At 44.2% G+C, this 24,139-nt stretch overlaps 1 protein-coding gene across 1 annotated transcript; it reads left to right on the plus strand.

Annotated features, from left to right (window-relative positions):
- The first annotated feature begins 624 nt into the window (after positions 1 to 624).
- gnrh2 (gonadotropin-releasing hormone 2) lies at positions 625 to 23,021 on the plus strand. Its single transcript, XM_055646580.1, has 4 exons — positions 625 to 682; positions 10,133 to 10,307; positions 17,351 to 17,434; positions 22,854 to 23,021. Exons 2-4 carry the CDS (start codon positions 10,170 to 10,172, stop codon positions 22,890 to 22,892), a joined length of 261 nt encoding a protein of 86 aa, XP_055502555.1. The 5' UTR covers positions 625 to 682; positions 10,133 to 10,169; the 3' UTR covers positions 22,893 to 23,021.
- The last annotated feature ends 1,118 nt before the right edge of the window (positions 23,022 to 24,139 follow it).

Genomic DNA, 24,139 nt, shown 5'->3' on the forward strand with positions numbered 1-24,139 from the left:
CTACAAGTCCGTGCCGAACAAATTTTTTTTTTTTCTTTTTCCCCCTTAGTCCCACCTGCCTGCACTCATACCATAACCCTCCATTCCCTTCTCATCCATATGCCTATCCAATTTATTTTTAAATGATACCAATGAACCTGCCTCCACCACTTCCACTGGAAGCTCATTCCACACCGCTACCACTCTCTGAGTAAAGAAGTTCCCCCTCATATTACCCCTAAACTTCTGTCCCTTAATTCTGAAGTCATGTCCTCTTGTTTGAATCTTCCCTATTCTCAAAGGGAAAAGCTTGTCCACGTCAACTCTGTAAACGTTTGGTGTGTTTTGGTCAGTGACGAGGAGAGATCAGCTACATTTAGTGAATGTTGTTTCTAACCTCTCCTGACAGCGACAGTGTTCGTTCTAATGTGTAAATATGAGGAAACAGTCTCCAGGGACAGAGAGAAGGTAAGGTCCCCGATTGGAACACGATCAGAGTTAGACACTGTTTACACACAGCCATCGTGCATCAATCATTCTTCACAAACAGGATCATTCCAAATGGAAACTACGACAATCATCCAAAAATAACCCCCCCGCCTCCTCCACCCTCCCAAAACACTATATATATAGAGAGAGAGAGAGAACTGATCAAACTCTCATTAGCACCTGAAAGATATCAACTTCGAGCTCCTGGACACAGGTGAGTCTGACTGCCAAGTATTTGATTCTTCCAGATGTAATAGTTCTCGAACATTTTACAATGGATGGCATTTTTCAGTTTAGTTAGGATGACATTTTTTTAATTCAAAGCATATAATCAGTCAACAATTGATGCTTAAATACAAATGATAAAAAAAGATTCAATAATTTATTTTCAACATGTTTTTGTAGCAAATAAACATTGATGATTATTACATAGGATTTATTTTGTAGCAGTAGTAGTAGTTTTTTATAGTCATAGACATACAGCGTGGAAACAGGCCCTACAGCCCAACTTGCCCATGCCGAACAACATGCCCCATTTACACTAGTTCCACCTAAACCTATGGTATCCATATACCTGTATAAATGTTTCTTAAATGTTGTGATGGTATCTGTCTCAACTACATAGAAACATAGAAACATAGAAAATAGGTGCAGGAGGAGGCCACTCGGTCCGTCGAGCCTGCACTGCCATTCAATATGATCATGGCTGATCATCCAACTCAGTATCCTGTACCTGCCTTCTCCCCATTCTGCCTGATCCCTTTAGCCTCAAGGGCCACATCTAACTCCCTCTTAAATATAGCCAATGAACCGGCCTCAACTACCTACTGTGGCAGAGAATTCCAGAGACTCACCATTCTCTGTGTGAAAAATGTTTTCCTCATCTCGGTCCTAAAGGATTTCCCCCTTATCCTTAAACTGTGACCCCTTGTTTTGGACTTTCCCAACATCGGGAACAATCTTCCTGCATCTAGCCTGTCCAACCCCTTAAGAATTTTGTAAGTTTCTATAAGATCCCCCCTCAATCTTTCAAATTCTAGCGAGTACAAACCGAGTCTATCCAGTCTTTCTTCATATGAAAGTCCTGACATCCCAGGAATCAGTCTGGTGAACCTTCTCTGTACTCCCTCTATGGCAAGAATGTCCTTCCTCAGATTAGGAGATCAAAACTGTACGCAATACTCCAGGTGTGGTCTCACCAAGACCCTGTACAACTGCAGTAGAATCTCCCTGCTCCTATACTCAAATCCTTTTGCTATGAATGTTAACATGCCATTCTCTTTCTTCACTGCCTGCTGCACCTGCATGCCTACCTTTAATGACTGGTGTACCATGACACCCAGGTCTCGTTGCATCTCCCCTTTTCCTTATCGGCCACCATTCAGATAATAGTCTATTTTCCTGTTTTTGCCACCAAAGTGAATAACCTCACATTTATCTACATTATACTGCATCTGCCATGCATTTGCCCACTCATCCAGCCTATCCAAGTCACCTTGCAGCCTCCTAGCATCCTCCTCACAGCTAACACTGCCCCCCAGCTTCGTGTCATCTGCAAACTTGGAGATGTTGCATTCAATTCCTTCGTCTAAATCATTAATATATATTGTAAATAGCTGGGGTCCCAGCACAGAGCCTTTCGGTACCCAACTAGTCACTGCCTGCCATTGTGAAAAGGACCTGTTAACTCCTACTCTTTGCTTCCTGTCTGCCAGCCAGTTCTCTATCCACATCAATACTGAACCCCCAATACCATGTGATTTAAGTTTGCATACTAATCTCTTATGTAGGACCTTGTCGAAAGCCTTCTGAAAGTCCAGATATAACACATCCACTGGTTCTCCCTTATCCACTCTACTAGTTACATCCTCGAAAAATTCTATAAAATTCGTCAGACATAATTTACCTTTCATAAATCCATGCTGACATTGTCCAATGAATTCACCACTTTCCAAATGTGCTGCTATCCCATCTTTAATAACTGACTCTAGCAGTTTCCCCACTACATTCCAGACCCGTTAGACTAACTGGTCTGTAATTCCCCGATTTCTTTCTTCCTCCCTTTTTAAAAAGTGGGGTTACATTAGCTACCCTTCAATCCTCAGGAACTACTCCAGAATCTAAAGTGTTTTGAAAAATTGTCACTAATGCATCCACTATTTCTGGAGCTACTTCCTTAAGTACTCTGGGATGCAGCCTATCTGGCCCTGGTGATTTATCGGCCTTTAATCCATTCAATTTACCTAACACCACTTCCCGGCTAACCTAGATTTCACTCAGTTCCTCCATCTCATTTGACCCCGGACCCCTGCTATTTCTGGCAGATTATTTATGGCTTCCTCAGTGAAGCCAGAACCAAAGTAGTTATTCAATTGGTCTGCCATGTCCTTGTTCCCCATGATCAATTCACCTGTTTCTGACTGCAAGGGACCTACATTTGTTTTAACTAATCTTTTTCTCTTCACATATCTATAAAAACGTTTGCAGTCAGTTTTTATGTTCCCTGCCAGTTTTCTTTCATAATCTATTTTCCCTTTCCTAATTAAGCTATTTGTCCTCCTCTGCTGGACTGAATATCTCCCAGTCCTCTGGTAGGCTGCTTTTTCTGGCTAATTTGTATGCTTCATCTTTTGTTTTGATACTATCCCTGATTTCCCTCGTTATCCACGGATGCACTACTGTCCCTGATTAATTTTTTTGCCAAACTGGAATGAACAATTGTTGTAGTTCATCCATGCAGTCTTTAAATGCCTTCCATTGCACATCCACCATCAACCCTTTAAGAATCAATTGCCAGTCTATCTTGGCCAATTCACGTCTCATACCCTCAAAGTTACCTTTCTTTAAGTTCAGGACCCTTGTTTCTGAATTGACATTGTCACTCTCCATCCTAATGAAGAACTCAACCATATTATGGTCACTCTTGCCCAGGGGCCACGCACAACAAGACTGCTAACTAACCCTTCCTCATTACTCAATACCCAGTCTAGAATAGCCTGCTCTCTCGTTGGTTCCTCTACATGTTGGTTTAGAAAACTATCCTGCATACATTCCAAGAAATCCTCTTCCTCAGCACCCTTGCCAATTTGATTCACCCAATCTATATGTAGCTACCTCCCCCAGCAGCTCACTCCCTACCTACTACCCTCAGTGTAAAAAAGTTGCCCCTCAGGTTCCTTTTAAATCTTTCTCACCTCACCTAAACCTATGTTGATTCCCCTACTCGGGGTAAAATACCCTGTTTATTCCTCTCATGATATTGTACACCTCTATCAGATCAATGTTGAATCATTTTAAGATCTATAAAATTGTTACTTCTTAACCCAAGGCAAATGTTAAGCTGCAGTTTGGATTTAACAGAATGCGTATTATCATCACAGTGCCTTTAACTATCAACAGTTTTTTAAACTACAAGGGCAGATAATCCTCATCACTGCTTTAAAATAGGAAGTAAGAGTCCAAGGGTTCAGCTCACCTGAGAAATAAATACACTGTGGTTTTGTAGATGTGCACTCACACGGCACGGTGGCGCAGCGGTAGAGTTGCTGCCTTTCAGTGCCAGAGACCCGAGTTCAATCCTGACTACGGGCGCTGCCTGTACGGAATTTGTACGCTCTCCCCGTGACCGTGTGGGTTTTCCACAGGAGCTCCGGTTTCCTCCCACTCTCCAAAGACATGCAGGTTTGTAGGTTAATCGGCTTGTTGTAATTGTAAATTGTCCTTAGTGTGTGTCGGACAGTGTTAACGTGTGGGGATCGCTGGTCGGCGCAGACTCGTGGGCTGAAGGGCCTGATTCCGCACTGTATCTCCAAACTAAACAAAACTAAACACGTTGATCGTAGACTCAACTGAGCTCTCCATGTGTCCAGTGAATATCCCTCCCACAACCAGCACTACCCAAGGAAATCATTAATCGTTCAATTGTTTCAGTTGTCGTTTGTGAGCACATTTGTGTTTTCAAATCCTTGCCCATTTGCAAACTCAATGACCTGAGCACTGGGAATCACTGTGACCTCTTCACCCAGTCACCTGGTTTACATTCCCTAGGGGGCAGTTCGCCCCATTAAGAGTTAAGGCTTGCAAAACTTACCCTCACACACCCATTCTAGTCTTAACAGAGCCACGGGTTGCAACCTGACGGTGCCCTAGGAACAGCATCTGTTGCAGGTCCCTTATTGAATGTTTCTCTAGGCGGGTGGTGTTGAGTTTAAAATCCCACTCCAGGATTTGAGCACATAATTAAAGGCTAAGATTTCAATTGATTAGGGAGGGTGGACACCATTGCTGGGAATCCGGTCTTTGATTTGTGAAACTAAATCCGTGTCAGCCTGATCAAAGGTCTCGAGAGAATTCTCACAGCCGACACTACCCAAGAAAATAACTAACCATTCAATTACAGTTGTCGTGTGCGAGCACATTTGTAAGAGGTGTAGGCAGAGAGCCTTGTCATTCTTTCCTAAGGCACTAATGTAATCTAAATCAAAGTTTGTGTTTATGTTTTGTTATCGTTATGTGTATCGATGTAGAGTGAAAAGCTTTGTTTTGTATGCTACCTAATTATATCTGATAATACTATCAAAAATGCAATCAAGCTAAACCCAATACAATAGGTAGGGCAAAGGGAGAGATACAGAATCTGTATACAGATAGAGATACAGAGTGTAGTTCTCAGCACAACTAGAAATGGTGCGAGATTTAGGAGTAGAAAAGAGATTTAAAACAGAACGATTGCATCGGATGCTAGTCGATCCTCATCTGGGACCAACACACATAGAATCACCATGTGTCTTTGATTATACTAAGTGTACACAAGATTTACACCACATCTCTGATTTCATGGTTCGTGTAGAAGATCAAATTTGTTCCCTGAAGATTAAACCACAATTTAAAGGAAGAATCTCAATGCATAAAGTTTTTTTTCACCAGCTCAGCCTACCCAGAGCCAAAGAGATACTTTTGAAGAATTCCTGTATATTGGAAACCCATCGGTGAGCCTCACACAGGCAACAATCAGGCAACAATATGATAACGATGTGTTTTAGTAATGACATTAGCTAAAGGATAAACATAGTACAGCACAGGAACAGGTGCTTCGGCCCACAATGTCTGTGCCCAACATGAACATTAATTTAAACTAATCTCCTCTGCCTGCTCTGCATCCATATCCTGTGCTTGTGTCTCTGTAAAAGTCTCTTAAATGCAATGCGATCCTATCTAGCATTAAAGGCAGAATACCAGGAAGAATCTGTCCACTGATCTTTGGGAACTAACAGGTTATTCAGGACTCATGTTGTTCATGTTATTCATCTTATTCAGGACTCATGTTGAGCAACATTCCCTCAGTACTTCATTGCAATACCAACCAGGAAATGTAGTTTAATTTGGTGATACAGCGTGGAAACAGTCCCTTTGGTTCATCACGTCCGCCCCAGTCAGCGATCCCCGCACACTGACACTATCCGACACACACACACACACACACACACACACACACACACACACACACACACACACACACACACACACACACACACACACACACACACACACACACACACACACACACACACACACACACACACACACACACGGAACAATTTAAAATTTTACCAAAGCCAATTAACCTACAAAGCTGTATGTCTTTGGAGGAAACCAGAGCACCCGGAGAAAACCCACACAGGTCGCGGGAGAATGTACAAACTCTGTCCAGACAGCACCCGTGGTCAGGATCGAACCTTGGTCACTGGTGCTCTAACTCTACCGCTGCGCCACTGTGCCAGCCTTTTAGCGCTCAGTTCCCTCCAGTGAGCCTCGAACCCAACCTACTGCAGAGGTCAAGAGTGACACCACGGAGTCATGCACGTCATCTAATCTATTCCCAGTGAGTAACTCAGCTTGGATACAATATTAGGGAAGTGGAATACAGCGCGATGAATTATGCAAAAAAGCTTGATAAGGTTACTTGATCGCACCCCAGCCACTCCCTCTTCTCCCCTCTTCCATGGGCAAGAAGATTCAGATTCAACTTTATTGTCATTGTGCAGTGTACAGTATAGAGACAACGAAAAGAAGCATTGAAGTGTGAAAATGCACACCTCCAGATTCAAGAACAGTTTCTTTCCCAGCTGTTATCAGGCAACTGAACTATTCCACCAACAACTAGAGAGCAGTCCTGAACTACTATCTACCTAATTGAACATCTGTGGACTATTTTGGTTCAATCAATGATTCAATGATTCACTTCATTGATACTTGATCGCCACATGTACCTAGTTACAGTGAAAAGCTTTGTTTTGCACACAAAACCCGGTAAAATCATATAACAGACCTCACCTAGGCAGTATGCCTGTCACCACATTTCTGGCACCGACAAAGTAACAAAAGTTAACAAACAAAATACTGGATATTATCTTACACTAAATGCATGTTATTCCCTTTGTCATTTATCTGTACAGTGAGATTGGCTTAATTGTGTATTGTCTTTCCCCTGGCGGGATAGGGCACAACAAAAGCTTTCCACTGTCCCTCAGTACACATGACAATAAACTAAACTCAAACGTAAACTCAAACAGACAGCAGGATAGGACTTATCAACTCAGAGTGAACAGAAACTAAAACAGATAGTATTCCCTGCTCTAAGAAAAGAGTAGTTCATAAAATATACTAGACCAAGTGGGACCCGTTGGGTCCCTGTCATACGGTGAGCCCTGGTCCCCCAACCGACCCCGTTGCCCAACGCAATATTGCACCACTAACCCGTAGCTCCCATGGGAGGCGTGGTTCCACGACTGAACCCATTCCCAAACGTAAGATTCCAGCACTCCCTTGCCTCCCTCAGCAGTGGACTTAAAAAAAAATCCAATTTGCTTTCCCTGCCTGCTGCAGCAGTTCCAATTGCAATACCAATTTGCCCTTCCCCTCCTGTAGATTCACTTGCTGTGATATCCCATTGAGGTGAAAAGTTCAGAGTGTTCCTGTATTTCAACTTTGTATCGAAGTGTGTTGGAAGCTGGCAGGAAGGATTTTAACAGTAAAAATCTTGTTAAAGTTGGCATTTTCAAAGCTTTAATCAACAAATAACTATGACATATAGCATCATCACTGGAAGCTCCTGGAAAAAGGCTCTCTGGGAGAAGCTGCAGTTACTGTTGGCAACATCCCATTGGGATGTCATTGTGGCACTCAACAGCTTGAGAGCCCATCGTGATTGGTGCACTCTGTGCATTGGTGCATTGTTACATCATCACTAGAAGCTGCTGGAAAAAGGCTCTGTGAGAAGCTGTGGTTACCGTTGGCAACATAGAAACATAGAAACATAGAAATTAGGTGCAGGAGTAGGCCATTCGGCCCTTCGAGCCTGCACCGCCATTCAATATGATCATGGCTGATCATCCAACTCAGTATCCCGTACCTGCCTTCTCTCCATACCCCCTGATCCCCTTAGCCACAATGGCAACATCTAACTCCCTCTTAAATATAGCCAATGAACTGGCCTCAACTACCCTCTGTGGCAGAGAGTTCCAGAGATTCACCACTCTCTGTGTGAAAAAAGTTCTTCTCATCTCGGTTTTAAAGGATTTCCCCTTTATCCTTAAGCTGTGACCCCTGGTCCTGGACTTCCCCAACATCGGGAACAATCTGCCTGCATCTAGCCTGTCCAACCCCTTAAGAATTTTGTAAGTTTCTATAAGATCCCCTCTCAATCTTCTAAATTCAAGAGAGTATAAACCAAGTCTATCCAGTCTTTCTTCATAAGACAGTCCTGACATCCCAGGAATCGGTCTGGTGAACCGTCTCTGCACTCCCTCTATGGCAATAATGTCCTTCCTCAGATTTGGAGACCAAAACTGTACGCAATACTCCAGGTGTGGTCTCACCAAGACCCTGTACAACTGCAGTAGAACCTCTCTGCTCCTATACTCAAATCCTTTTGCAATGAAAGCTAACATACCATTCGCTTTCTTTACTGCCTGCTGCACCTGCATGCCTACCTTCAATGACTGGTGTACCATGACACCCAGGTCTCGCTGCATCTCCCCCTTTCCCAATCGGCCACCATTTAGATAATAGTCTGCTTTCCTGTTTTTGCCACCAAAATGGATAACCTCACATTTATCCACATTATACTGCATCTGCCAAACATTTGCCCACTCACCCAGCCTATCGAAGTCACCCTGCAGTCTCCTAGCATCCTCCTCACAGCTAACACTGCCCCCCAGCTTAGTGTCATCCGCAAACTTGGAGATATTGCCTTCAATTCCCTCATCCAGATCATTAATATATATTGTAAATAACTGGGGGCCCAGTACTGAGTGCCTTGGGGTACCCCACTAGTCACTGCCTGCCATTGTGAAAAGGACCCGTTTATCCTACTCTTTGCTTCCTGTTTGCCAGCCAGTTCTCAATCCACATCAATGCTGAACCCCCAATGCCGTGTGCTTTAAGTTTGTATACTAATCTCTTATGTGGGACCTTGTCGAAAGCCTTCTGGAAGTCCAGATACACAACATCCACTGGTTCTCCCCTATCCACACTACTAGTTACATCCTCGAAAAATTCTATAAGATTCGTCAGACATGATTTACCTTTCGTAAATCCATGCTGACTTTGTCCAATGATTTCACCACTTTCCAAATGTGCTGCTATCCCATCTTTAATAACTGACTCTAGCAGTTTCCCCATTACCGATGTTAGACTAACTGGTCTGTAATTCCCCATTGTGATATCATTTTTAAATGAGATCCATTGTGATTGGATGTCTGTGACATGGCATTGTGACATCATTGCCATGAAGTTGCTGGAAAAAGGCTCTCTGTGAGAAGTGGTTTTTGGCTTTAAAAAAAAATCTTTAATTGCGAATAACTTGTGAAATATAGGATATAATCTTAAGTGAACCTGAGTACGGCGTGGAGGGGGAAAATGTGAGTTAGAATATGTAAACATTTAAGCGCTGGCACATAGCATTTTGAGAAAGATACAAAACATGCACACACACACAAAACACACACACACACACACACACACGCGCACACAAGATGAGACTTTTAGTATATAGATAGATAATCCTTATGCAACAGAAGAATGTTCCAAAGCATTCGATACACGGTTATAGGTTGCAAGGTTTATCCTCAGAGAGAGATTGGTCTGATTATATCCCCCTGCACTTGGGAACCAAAACACATTCAAAGATAATATTATGTAATAATTAAACATGCAATAATTAAACTGGAAAAATACAGCATTGCCTTTAGAACCAAGTTGGGTTTCTAGCACAGGTATCCAAAGGTCATATCATTATTGTGATGTAAACAAGCATGTCTGTGTTCACTTTGCCTGTAGACACAAAGTGCTGAAGCACCTCAGTGGGTCAGGCAGCATTTCTGGAGAAAAGGGATGGTGGATGATTTGGGTCGTGACTCTTCTTCAGACCGTCCAGTCTGAAGAAGGGTCCTGACCTGAAACGTCACCCGTTCCTTTTCTCCGGAGATGCTGCCTGACCTGCTGATTGCTCCAGCACTTTGTGTCTACCATCGGTATAAAGCAGCATCTGCAGTTGCTTCCTATGTATTCACTTTGCATGTGGCCCCTGTGTCTCACCATCACAGTCAGACGTATTCTATGTCTCACTTTTCAGTTTCATGGACTTTCTTTGCCTCTTTTCCAGAGCCGTAAGGAGTTGCGGTCTCATCACTAGCCATATAATGGCCTTCCAAAAAAGTCTTTGCTCACTGGTGTTTCTCCTGCTGATTGCTAACCCTCAGTTTTCGAGAGCGCAACACTGGTCACATGGTTGGTATCCAGGGGGCAAAAGGGAACTGGATGTGCCTCAGTCTCCATTGGTGAGTTTAAAATATCTTTCATTTTGTTCACTTTATGCAATACTAAACATACTGCAACTCCAACAGGTCTGCAACTCATTTACTTTAGAAATGCAGCGCGGAAACAGTCCCTTTGACTCACCGAATCTGCACCCACCAGCGACCCCCGCACAATAAGACCATCCTACACACACTGGGGACAATTTACAATTTTAACCAAGCCAATTAACCTACAAACCAGTGCGTCTTTGGAATGTGGGAGGAAACCAGAGATCCCGGATGAAACCTACGCAGGTCGCAGGAAGAACGTACAAACTCCCTATAGACAATCACCTGTAATCCGGATCGAACCCAGGTCTCTGGCGTTGTAAGGCAGCAACTCTACCGCTGTGCCACCATGTTGCCAATTTATAAAAATTATCAAACAATTAATATTCATAAGAGGACTTTAATGCAAAAAAAACTATGAGTTTCCAGTATAGTGAGCGTATTGAAACAGTAATTAAAAAATGGATTTATCCTAGTTGCAGTTGCAAGTAATTTTTTTAAAGGAGTTAATTCCCAGGAGAGTTGGATTGATTGACAGCTTTTCCAGGACACAATAGTTTAGCTCTAGTTCAGAAGTACCGCATGGAAACACAGAGTCCACGTCCACCAATGATCACCCACACCAGGTCACTGCTAACTCAGTTTTGCATCCTACCCACTAAAGGCAATTTACAGAAGCCAATTCACCTACAAACTAGCAAGTCTTCGGAGTGTGGGAGGAAAGCAGATCACCCGGAGAAAACCCATCCAGGTCACAGGGAGGATGTACAAACTCCGTACAGATGAGCACCCGTAGACAAGATCGAACCCGGGTCTTTGGCGCTGTAAAGGGACGTCCCACAAGCATGCGACCTGCATGCGGCAAGTGCGACCAAACCGGAAGCAGGGGCCGCGCGGAGGTCGAGTAAGTGACGTGAAATTTGAGCGAAGTCCGACAGGCGAGCGCAGCATCAAGACGCTGCGTACGCCCATCGAGGCAGTGCGTACGGCGTCGAGGCGGCTGCGGGCCGGCAGGCCATTGCCGCGCAAAATTTTTGAACAGGTCAGTTTTTCGGATCCCCGCGCGATGTCGGGACCAGCGTCACACAACTCCATACGGCTCCGTGGATCGAAGTGGGACCGGCCCCGCGAGGCCGTACAGCTCAAGCGACCACGTTAGGTCGCACTTGCCGCATGGAGTCACATGCTCGTGGGACAGGCCCTTTAGGCAGCAACTCTACCACAGCGCCCACAGCAGAGTGATAATCTATACAGGCATCAGTGGTGATGCTGGAAATGTTGCCTGACTACCTTCCCGTATGAAGTCATTGTCGGACCTTTGCCGTGACCCATGGAGACCCTGCAGTGAAAATGCTCCCACGCTGCACCTGATGGTAGAAATTCCAGGATTTATTTATCCAGCAGAGATGTTGATGTATGTACAAGACAGAAGCCAGGATGGTGGAAGGCTTGGAAGGAACATGGAGATAATAATTCCCAGTGAGCTGGATGCTTAAGAGCTTAAGACTGAAGTTATGAAAATTGTTGCCAACTACCATAAACTCAGTGTATAAATCACGGCAGTGTATCAGTAATCCTGTGGGAGGTTTCAATTTTATAAAACCATTCAGTCTCCTCTCTAACAGTGAAATAAAATAAAAACATGTCAAGTTTTAAAACCCTATTTGTTCTATTGCTAGTATATTGTCATTTATAACATTGTTGCTTGAAGCTTATTAATAATTTAGAATATAGGTATCAACAAATAACATGTGGAAAATCTAAAAGTTGAATTTCACTAGGCCTGATTAACTAGATGTACAAATAGCCTACAACTGTTGCTCACATCCCAAACCCCACCCAGTCTGGCCCTGATCGCCACTTTTGCCCAGAAAGTAGGCTCAAACACCATGAAGAATGCAAGTGGTAGAAAGTATTTGGTGTTAACCTGATGTGGGTGTGACCTGATGTGGGAGTGCAAGAGGCATGTGCAGATGCTGGTTTACACCGAAGATAGACACAAAGTGGTGGAGTAACTCAGCGGATCAGGCAGCATCTCTGGTGAAAAATAATAGGTGGCGCTTTGGGTCGGAACCTTGCTTCAGACTGAAAAGAGGGGGGGTCTGGAGGTAGGAAAAATAACCTCATATGGGAATGAGTTGATGACGGAGTGCTGGAGGTAGTTGTGTGTTTCACCTGGATGGGCAGCACACAAAATAAATCTTGTCGAGCAGTGGTGAGTTTCTGGAACAAGTTCATTTAATTCAAGGCCTTAACAGGATGCATTGTGAAACACTCTGAGAGAACTCTACCAGTTTTTAATGAGTCACAGCACCCACTGTCCTTCAACGGTAACTTACAGATTTTACATTTTAGAAATAATTCATCATTGATCAATGTTTCTTTATGGTCATTCATCCTTGTTTACTTTCTCTGAGTAACTCACAACTGTTTCCTCTTATTTAATTAAAAAGCCATCCTCCTATTTTGACTGACAAATGGGTGTAATAAAGAACCCTTCTTATCTCATGATTTATTTTATTGCCCTTAGCGTGGTTTACAACTTCCTTTGTTTATCTTTACTTCAGCTGGCAATGGCTTGTAGTCTGAACATGCCCCTAAATCTTACAATTGCCTTTCCTGACTGTCATGACCTTGTTTGCCTCTTTGCCCATCATGCTTCCCCCGTATGTATGCTTGTGTTATGCATATGACAAACCAGTAATTTTGCTTATCATTTCCAGCATTTCATCAGTTCTTGTTTGTTAGTTATAGGAGTAGAATTATTAGGCCATGCAACCCATCAATTGGGCGGCACGGTGGTGCAGCGGTAGAGCTACTGCCTTACAGCGCCAGAGACCCGGGTTCCATCCTCACTACACGTGCTGTCTGTGCAGAGTTTGCACGTCCTCCCCATAACCGCATGGGTTTTCTCTAAGAACTTTAGTTTGCTCCCACACTCCGAAGGCGTACAGGTTTGGAGGTTAATTGGGTTGGTGTAAATGCAAATTTATCCCTGGTGTGTGCAGGAGAGTGCTAGTGTGCAGGGATCGCTGGTCGGTGTGGGCTCAGTGGGCTGAAACGCCTATTTCAAAACTAAACTATAACTAAACTAACAAAACTATATTTTCCTCTCAACCCCATTCTCCTGCCTTTATCCTATAACCCCATGACACCTGAAATAATCAAGATTCTATCAATCTCTGCCTTAAAAATATCCATTGAGTTGGCCTCCACAGCCTTCTGTGGCATCAAAGCCACAGATTCACCACCCTCTGACTCAAGAAATTCCTCCTCATCTTTCCAAAAGTATGTCCTTTTGTTCCTAGGCTATGGCCTCTGGTCCTAAACTCTCCGACTAGTGGAAACATCCTCTCCACATTTACTATATCCAAGCCTTTCACTATTCGGCGAGTTTCAATGCTGGTCCCCCTCATCCATCTAAACTCCAATGTGTATAGGCCCAGTGCCTGGTCCCCCTCATCCATTTAAACTCCCAGTGTACAGGCCCAGACACTCATTAAATGTTAAACCAGATATTTCCTACATCAAGGGGTGGCTTGATGTGGGGCAACCTGTCACTTCATGGTCAGAATGGGAAGTATTGAAATGGGGAAGCAGAAGAAGCCAGCTCCATTGAAATCATCGTATCTGAGGCGGCTGTTGGACAAGAGTGTGGAGTACTGAGGATGGATAAAGTTAAGATACATAGCAGCCATTAGCTATATAAAACGGGGCAGGCCGCTCAACCATGGCTAACGAGGGAAATCAAGGATAGTGATAAATCCAAGGAAGAGGCATATAAATTGGCCTGAGGAAGCAGCAAACCAGAGGACTGGGAGAAATTTAGAACTCAACAGAGGAGGACAAAGGGGTTAATTACAAGGGGGGAGAAAGAGAATGAAAGAAAGCTTGCGGGAAATATAAAAAATGACTGTAGAAGGCCATTTGGGAATGTAAAAAGGAAGAGATGCAGTGAGACCTGGGATGGTCCATGGTCAGAGACCAGTCATTGAAGGTAGGCATGCAGGGTGCAGCAGGCAGTAAAGAAAGTTAAATTGGTACTTTAGTTCTTTCATTGCAAAAGGATTTGAGTAACAATAGCAGAGAGGTTCTAGGGGACCTAGTGTACAGGGAATCTGAAGGGAACACCTGGAGTATTGCGTAAATGGTTTTGGTCTCCAAATCTGTTGGGACTGAAGGACATTATTGCCATAGAGGGAGTGCATCCCAGAGACGGTTCACCAGATCTGATACTGGGATCATTGTCATGACTGTCGATGAAGATGTGGACTGGATAGACCAATGTTTATCCTCTTTAGAATTTAGAAGATTGAGAGGGGATCTTATAGAAACTTACAAAATTCTTAAGGGGTTGGACAGGCTAGATGCAGGAAGATTGTTCCCGATGTTAGGGAAGTCCAGGACAAGGGGTCACAGCTTGAGGATAAAGGGGAAATCCTTTAAAACCGAGATAAGAAGAACTTTTTTCACACAGAGAGTGGTGAATCTCTGGAACTCTCTGCCACAGAGGGTAATTGAGGCCAGTTCATTGGCTATATTTAAGAGGGAGTTAGATGTGGCCCTTGTGGCCAAGGGGATCAGAGGGTATGGAGAGAAGGCAGGTAAGGGATACTGAGTTGGATGGGTCAGCCATTTTCAAGAATGGCAGGGTGACTAGGCTCGAGGGCCGCAATGCTCGTTCCTGCACCTAATTTCTATGTTTCTATGTTTCTAAAGCTTTAAATATAAAAAATAAATGTGAAGCATCATTATATAGTTTGCGGAAAAGGAAAAGATTAGTGGCAATGTGAAATAATGGTCCCCCTGCAGTCAGAGACAGGTGAATTTATAATGGGAAACAAGGAAATGGCAGAACAGTTAAATCAGTACTTTGGTTCTGTCGTCACTAAGGAAGGCACAAACAATATCCCAGAAATACTATGGGACCGGGGATCTAGTGGGAGGGAGGATCTGAAGGGAATCCACATTAGTCAGGAAATGGTGTCAGATAAACTGTTGGGACTGAAAGCAGATAAATCCACACGGCCTGATGGTCTGCATCCCAGAGTAGGTGGTGGCCCTAGAAATCGTGGATACGTTGGTGATCATTTTCCAATGACTCTGGATTAGTTCATGTTGAGTGGAGGGTAACCAATGTAACTCCAATTTTTAAGAAAGGAGGGAGAGTGAAAACAGGGACTTATAGACCAGTTAACCTTACATCAGTAGGGCATTTTGGGGAAGATGCTTGTTGATTATTGAAGATGTTATAGCAGAGCATTTGGAAAGCAGTGACCGGATCGGACAAAGTCGGCATGGATTTCTGAAGGGGAAATCAGGCTTGACTAATCTGGAATTTTTTGAGGATTAGTGTGGTGTATCTGGACTTTCAAAAAGCCTTTGACAAGGTGCCACACAAGAGATAAGTGTGCAAAATTAGAGCAGGTGGTATTGGGGGCAATGTATTGACGTGGATAGAGAACTGGTTGGCAGACAAGAAGCAAAGAGTAGGAATTACGGGTCCTTTTAAGAATGGCAGGCAGTGACTAGTGTGATGCCGCAATGCTCGTTGCTGGGACCACAGTTATTTACAATATATTAACGATTTAGACAAGGGAATTAAATGTGACATCTCCAAGTTTGCGGATGACAAAAAGCTGGGTGGCAGTGTGAGCTGTGTGGAGGATGCTATGAGGCTGCAGGGTGACTTGGATAGGTTGGGGAGATGCAGTATAATGTGGATAAATGTGAGGTGGCAAAACCAGGAAGCCAGATTATTATCTAAATGGTGACAGATTAGGAAAACGGGAGGTGCAACGAGACCTGGGTGTGCTTGTACATCAGTCACTGAAAGTAAACTTGCAGGTACAGCAGGCAGTGAAGAAAGCTAATGGCATGCGAGCCTTCATTGCGAGAGGATTTGAGTTTAGGAGCAAGGAGGTCCTACTGTAGTTGTGCAGTAGGACCTGATGATACCGCACCTGGAATATTGTGTGTGATTTTGTTCTCATAATTTGAAGAAGGACATTCTTGCTATTGAGGGAGTGCAGCGTAGGCTCACAGGTTAATTTCTGGGATGGCGGGACTGACATATAATGAAAGAATGGGTCGACTGGGCTTGTATCCACTGGAATTTAGAAGGATGAGAGGAGATCATATAGAAACATATAAAATTCTGACAGGCTAGATGCAGGAAAAAAATTCCCAATGTTGGAGTCCAGAACCAGGGAGTCACAGTTTAAGAATAAGGGGTAGGCCATTTGGGACTGAGATGAGGAAAAACTCTTTCACCGAGAGAGTTGTGAATCTGCGGAATTCTCTGCCACAGAAGGCAGTGAAGGCCAATTCACTGGAGTATTGACCACACCTGGAGTATTGCGTACAGTTTTGGTCTCCATTTCTGAGAAAGCTCGGGTTATTGTGCAGTAGAGGGAGTGCAGAGAAGGAATTCAGCACAGACTGATGGGTGCTATGTCAAGTTTTTTCATCTGAAGAAAGACTGTGTGGGTTTTCTGCACGATCTTACACGCTACAACCAAAGAAGATTGAGGGGGGATCTTATAGAAACTTACAAAATGTCTTAAGGGGTTGGACAGGCTAGATGCAGAAGATTGTTCCCGATGTTGGGGATCTCCAGGACAAGTGGTGCCAGTTTGAGGATAATCTAAAAAACTAAATTTTAGGACCGACTTTCTATCTAAAAACTCATATTTTTCACACAGAGTGGTGAATCTGTGGAATTCTCTGCCACAGACGGTAGTTGAGGCCAGTTCATTGGCTATATTTAAGAGGGAGTTAGATGTGGCCCTTATGGCTAAAGGGATCAGGGGGTATGGAGAGGAGGCAGGTACAGGATACTGAGTTGGATGATCAGCCATGATCATATTGAATGGCGGTGCAGGCTCGAAGGGCCGAATAGCCTACTCCTGCACCTATTTTCTATGTTTCTATGTTTCTATGTATCTATGGGTAATGAAGTCAATGATCTGGGATAATGGAGGTACACATAGAATTCACCATTCATTTTTTCTCAGGTTTCAGAAGAACTCAAGTTATGCGAAGGAGTGAACTGTGTGTTCCTGCGAAGTGCTCAAAAAGACTTCATGAGGAATTTTCTGGTATGTAAAGACCACTTGTGGAAAAAATAGTGATTTTTAACCAATTAATTTAGAACATTGTATAGCACAGAAACAGGCCCTTTGGCCCACGATATCTGTGGCCAACGTGATGCCAAATTAAATAATCTCCTCTGTCTGCATGTGATCCATATCCCCCAATTTCCTGCATATCCATGGGCATATCTAAACGTCTAACACTGTTTTTATACCTGCCTCCACCACCACATCTAGCTGTTCATTCCAGGCATCCATCACTATGTACATGAAAAGCCTGCCTCTCACCTCTGTTAAATTTCTCACCTTAAATCTATGCCCTCTGGTATTTGTCATTTCCACCCGAGAAAGCTCGGGTTAACTTAGGGCAGTCACGGTGGCTCAGCGGTAGAGTTGCTGGCCTGACGGGGCTGGGCAGCTGCGGAGATGGGTGCTATCTCCGTCTGCAGTGGGAGTGGGGTACGATGTCCCGTGGTCCTGTGTCTCCGGTGACTGCACGATCTTCAGGCATCGCCACGTGACACAGTGCAAAGACCCCCAGGCCGGTGCAAGGTTAGTTGAGCTGGTAAATGGGAAAAAAGGGGTCCCACACATGGCCGGGAAGCATAGGGGTTAAGGTGGGGGGATCTCTGAAGGGGCACTGACTGCCCACTGCTGGTGCCTGTTTCCATGCTGATCTAAAAGTAAACGCAAGACTCACTACTGACTTTGTATCTATGAGTCTCCGTGGGAAATTTGATACTCACTCCAATCAGGTCTCCCCTTGTCTTATTAACCCTCCCGCTCAATATACCCTCACCTTCTCTTTTTGAATCTTTCCCTATAGTTGACGCCCTTTCTTCGAGGCAGCCGACCGGAGGTTCCGCTGTCCCTCTTAGGAAACCTCGAAAGGAACGTCTCAAGAGACTTTGCGCCCCACCCAAGGTTTCCGTGCGGTTCCCTGAGGTTCCCGGAGGTTTTTGACAATTTCTCCCTAAAGGTTTGCACTGTACCTGCAACCTCCGGCAACCACCTGCAACCTCCGGGAACCGCACGGAAACCTTGGGTGGGGCGCAAAGTCTCCAGAGGTTTCCATTCAGGTTTCCTAAGTGAGACAGGGGCATAAATCTCTTCTGCACCCTGTCCAAAGGCTTTGCATCCTTCATGTAATGGTGCGACCAAAACTGCTAATACTCCTAATGCAGCAAACCAAAGTACTACAAAGCTGCAAGATGACTCCTGCTCATATACGCAATGCCCCAACCTATGAAGGCAAGCATACCATATGCCTCCTTCACCACTCTCTCTACTTATGTTACTACTTCCAGAGAGTTATGCACTTGGACCCCAAGATCCTTCTGCACATCAATGCTGGTAAGGGTGGTAAAGGTGAAAATATCGGACCCTGGTCGTATTCACACATCTCAATCGACAACACACACGTGTCCACAAGTTGCTACATAGGCTCAGAAACCCATCGATGGACTTTGTTCAGCATTCGCACACTCCCTGGTTAGAAACAATCTTCCATTATGTGATGAGACTGGAGTAGTTGGGTTAGTTCCAGTTAGGAGCACAAAAATCTAAAGGGAAATTTAATAGGGGACTCGCAATGAGGAAGTCCATTGATCAATCCAGGAGGAATACATTCTATTGACAGTGCAGGACACAGATTTAAACTATTATTTGGCCTTCCTTTCATTCATTTGTTCTTTGTACCACTTCATATCCCAAGTATCTCTCTCCCCTGACTCTCAGTCTGAAGAAGGGTCTCGACCCGAAATGTCACCTATTCCTTTTCTCCAGGGATGCTGCCTGATTCGCTGAGTTACCCCAGCAATTTGTATCTATCTTCGGCCTCAATAATGGGTGGAGAAATGTCAGATGGAGTCTACTCCGAGCAAGTGTGAGGTGTTGCAGTTTGGGAGGACGAATGTAGGGGAAAAATCTAGAAGTAATGGAAAGATACAAGAGCATTGAAGATTAGTTTAGTTTTAGTTTAGAGATACAGCACGGGCACAGGTCCTTTGACCTACCGGGTCTGCACCAACCAATCCCCGCACATTAACACTATCCTACACACACTAGGGACAATTTACACTATACCAAGCCGATTTACCTACATACATGCATGTCTTTGCCGTGTGAGAGGAAACCAAAGATCTCGGAGAAAACCCACATGGTCACGGGGTGAACGTACAAACTCCGTACAGACAGCGCCCGTAGTTGAGATCCAACCCGGATCTACGGCGCTGCAAGCACAATAAGGCAGCAACTCTACAGCTGTGCCACCGAGCCGTCCTAGTACAGAGGAATTACTGAGGAATCTTTTGGTCCAAGTCCTCAACTCCCTGAAGGTGGCAACACAAATAGAAGGCATGTCGAATGCTTGCCTTCATTGGTTGGGGCAATGAGTATCAGAGTCAGGAAGTTGTGATGTAGCCTGGTCGGACTTTGCCTTATTTGGAGTTTTGCCTGTGGTTCTGGTCAAGGAACTGCAGATGCTGGCTTACACTGAAGATAGACACAAAATACTGGAGTAACTCAGTGGGTCAGGCATCATCTCTGGAGAAAAGGAATAGGTGACGTTTCGTGTTGAGACTTTTCAGGGTCTTAAAGCATGAGGAAACATCACCTATTCCTTCTCTCCAGAGATGCTGCCTGACCCACTGAGTTACTCCAGCATTTTGTGTCTATCTTCAGTGTAAACCAGCAACCTACACAAAAAATAAACCTTGGCTTCTCACTGTTTATTTTTAACAAATACATAGAACATAGAACAGTCTGTTTCCCCCAGGTTTCTTCCTCCTACTACAATCAGTCTGAAGAAAGGTCCCAACGTGAAGCATCACCTATCCATGTTCTCCAGAGACGCTGCCTGACCTGTCGAGCTACTCCACCAGTACCTTGTGTCTTTTTTGGTAAACCAGCATCTGTAGTTCCTTGTTTCTATAACACATGCAGCACAAGAACAGGCTGATAAGAGCAAAGAGTAGGAGTAAACGGGTCCTTTTCACAATGGCAGGCAGTGACTAGTGGGGTACCGCAAGGCTCAGTGCTGGGACCCCAGCTATTTACAATATATATTAATAACCTGGATGAGGGAATTGACTATCTCCAAGTTTGCGGATGACACTAAGCTGAGGGGCAGTGTTGGCTGTGAGGAGGATGCTAGGAGACTGCAAGGTGACTTGGATAGGCTGGGTGAGTGGGCAAATGTTTGGCAGATGCAGTATAATGTGGATAAATGTGAGGTTATCCATTTTGGTGGCAAAAATGGGAAAGCAGACTATTATCTAAATGGTGGCCGATTGGGAAAGGAGGAGATGCAGCGAGACCTGGGTGTCATGGTACACCAGTCATTGAAGGTAGGCATGCAGGTGCAGCAGGCAGTAAAGAAAGCGAATGGTATGTTAGCTTTCATTGCAAAAGGATTTGAGTATAGGAGCAGGGAGGTTCTACTACAGTTGTACAGGGTCTTGGTGAGACCACACCTGGAGTATTGCATACAGTTTTGGTCTCCAAATCTGAGGAAGGACATTATTGTCATAGAGGGAGTGCAGAGAAGGTTCACCAGACTGATTCCTGGGATGTCAGGACTGTCTTATGAAGAAAGACTGGATAGACTTGGTTTATACTCTCTAGAATTTAGGAGATTGAGAGGGGATCTTATAGAAACTTACAAAATTCTTAAAGGGTTGGACAGGCTGGATGCAGGAAGATTGTTCCCGATGTTGGGGAAGTCCAGGACAAGGGGTCACAGCTTAAGGATAAGGGGGAAATCCTTTAAAACCGAGATGAGAAGAACATTTTTCACACAGAGAGTGGTGAATCTCTGGAACTCTCTGCCACAGAGGGTAGTTGAGGCCAGTTCATTGGCTATATTTAAGAGGGAGTTAGATGTGGCCCTTGTGGCTAAGGGGATCAGGGGGTATGGAGAGAAGGCAGGTACGGGATACTGAGTTGGATGATCAGCCATGATCATATTGAATGGCGGTGCAGGCTCGAAGGGCCTAATGGCCTACTCCTGCACCTAATTTCTATGTTTCTATGATAATGTCAGTGCCAAACATAATGCTGAGACCAACTCTTATCCGTCTGCACATAATCCATATCCCTCCATTATCTGCATATCCAAGTGTCATTCTAATAGCCTGTTAAATGTCCCATCATACCTGCCTCCACCATGCCCCTCAGCAGCATGCTCCAGGCACTCACCAACCCTCGATGTAAAAACTTTTCCCTACATATCTCCTGTAAACATTGCCTCTCGCAACTTAAAGCTGTGTCCTGTAGTACTTGATTTTTCCATCCCAGCAAAAAAGCTTCTGATTACCCATGCTATCTATGCTTCTCATAATTTTATGTAATATCATTAGGTCTCCCCACAACCTCCTGACATTTTTTGTCTGAATGATATTCAAAATTAATTTTATTTACGGGCAGCAAGTTGTTAGGATGTAGGATATTCTGGTTTAAAAAAAGCACTTTTAGCACTTTTAACAGTATCTTTCAAAATTGAAGGACAATAGGCAAAGAGCAAGAGAGGGGACTTCTATTGTTCGATAGATTTTGCAAAGAGCACAATAAGGTGAGAGGCCTTATACAGTGCTGCAAGATTGCATGATTCAACACTGCCATCCAGGGTCTGTTTGTGTGATATTCTTTCATTCCAGTCAACATGTCATAACTGTCATGAGGGCAGTCACGGTGCTCAGCGGGAGAGTTGCTGCCTTACAGCGAATGCAGCGCTGGAGACCCGGGTTCAATCCCGACTAAGAGTGCTGCCTGTCAGGAGTTTGTACGTTCTCCCCATGACATGTGTGGGTTTTCTCCGAGATAGACAATAGACAATAGGTGCAGGAGTAGGCCATTTGGCCCTTCAAGCCAGCACCGCCATTCAATGTGATAATTGCTGATCATCCCCAATCAGTACCCCGTTCCTGCCTTCTCCCCATATCCCCTGACTCCGCTATCTTTAAGAGCCCTATCTAGCTCTCTCTTGAAAGCATCCAGAGAACCGGCCTCCACCGCCTTCTTAGGCAGAGAATTCCACAGACTCACAACTCTCTGTGTGAGCCTTTGGTTTTCTCCCACACTCCAAAGACGTACAGGTTTGCAGGTTAATTGGCTTGGTAAATGTAAAAATTGTCCCCAGTGGGTGTAGGATAGTGTTAATATGCGGGGATCGCTGGTCGGCGCAGACCTGACGGGCCGAAGGGCCTCTCTCTGTGCTGTATCTCTAAACTAGACTTCAACAGAATTGCTATTATGTAGAACTGCAGGCGTGAAATTGTTGCATTCGTCTTTCTTGGGGGGGTACAGGTAATCCTCGGAGTCTCAGTGGATTTGAGTGTTCGTGGCTGTACGGGGTTTTGTTAACTCTGTTTTTTTCTCTTCCCCCCCCCACACCCCCCCTTCCCACTCTGCCCCACTCTAACATCAGACTGATATGTTGATGCGACAGATTCAGAAGAAGAAATGAAGTCTACTTTCCTTACAAATTGTGTCTAAATGTGTAAATTGTAAGCCAAACTGATAATGAAAAAAAACATCTAAAAATATGATTTTAAAATCTGCAAAGAATTTTGTGTCAAATATGTACGCGGCAGTGATGAGAGGCTGCTCATGTGAACATTATATTAAACACTGCAGACATGTTCCCCTCTCCTGCAAAATAAAGGACTTTATTTTGTTACATCACAACACCAGCTCTGAACTGTCATTGTTCGAAAATGAAAAATATTTAAGGTATGAAGACAAACATGTTATTTATCTTTAGCTCTTCTTTCAAGCTTTGGCACAGTTTAACATCCATCATAGAGTCATAGTCATTCAGCATGGGAAGAAGTCTTTTGGCCCAACTTGTCCATGCCACCAAGATGCCCCATCTAAGCTACTCTGAACTGCCCATGTTTGGACCATATCTCTCCAAACCTTTCTTATCTATGTACCTGTCCAAATGTCTTTTAAATGCTGTTATCGTACCAGCCTCAACTACCTCCTCTGGCAGTTCATTCCATATCCCCACCACCCTCTGAGTAAAAAAAAATGGGCTTAGTTTCCTATTAAATCTTGACCTTCTCACCTTAAACCTGTGGTTCTTGATTCCCCTCCTCTGGGTAAAAGGCTCTGTACATTCATCCTATCTATTCCCCTCAATATTTTATACACCTCTAAACATCTGCCTTGGAACATCTGTCTATTCCTTAACCTTTGTAAGTTATAATGTCTACCTATTCAGCATTAAAAGTTGATTGCATTAAAGCTTCAGGTTACAAAATGTTCATTGTGATCTTGTGTTGCGGGCTGGTCTACAAATATCTGAAGATTGAATGGTGTTTGCAGCGCAGTCAGTCACAGAAAAACACAACAGTTAGTGTTCCAGTTCCTAATGCAAATCACTCTCATTGCATGTACCACCTGCGACGTCCTAAACTAGATGCTTCTTTGTATAGTAAGATGGTGGGACAGGCAGCATCTCTGGAGAGAAGGAATGGGTGACATTTCTTCAGTAAGTTGCCTAAGATGGATCTTTACAAATGAGAAAATCATTGTTACCGAGCAAACGTGACAGAATCCATTTTGGTGGCAAAAACGGGAAAGCAGACTATTATCTAAATGGTGGCCGATTGGGAAAGGGGGAGATGCAGCGAGACCTGGGAGTCATGGTACACCAGTCATTGAAGGTAGGCATGCAGGTGCAGCAGGCAGTAAAGAAAACGAATGGTA

The sequence above is a fragment of the Leucoraja erinacea genome, chromosome 1 (assembly GCF_028641065.1).
Source record: "Leucoraja erinacea ecotype New England chromosome 1, Leri_hhj_1, whole genome shotgun sequence".
Lineage (NCBI taxonomy): Eukaryota > Metazoa > Chordata > Chondrichthyes > Rajiformes > Rajidae > Leucoraja > Leucoraja erinaceus.

Coding starts and splice junctions, on each gene's coding strand:
- gnrh2 (XM_055646580.1), top strand. CDS start 10,170: ATGGCCTTCCAAAAAAGTCTTTGCTCACTGGTGTTTCTCCTGCTGATT. Junction 10,308..17,350: donor ATGTGCCTCAGTCTCCATTG/GTGAGTTTAAAA, acceptor ATTTTTTCTCAG/GTTTCAGAAGAACTCAAGTT. Junction 17,435..22,853: donor ACTTCATGAGGAATTTTCTG/GTATGTAAAGAC, acceptor CTCTAACATCAG/ACTGATATGTTGATGCGACA.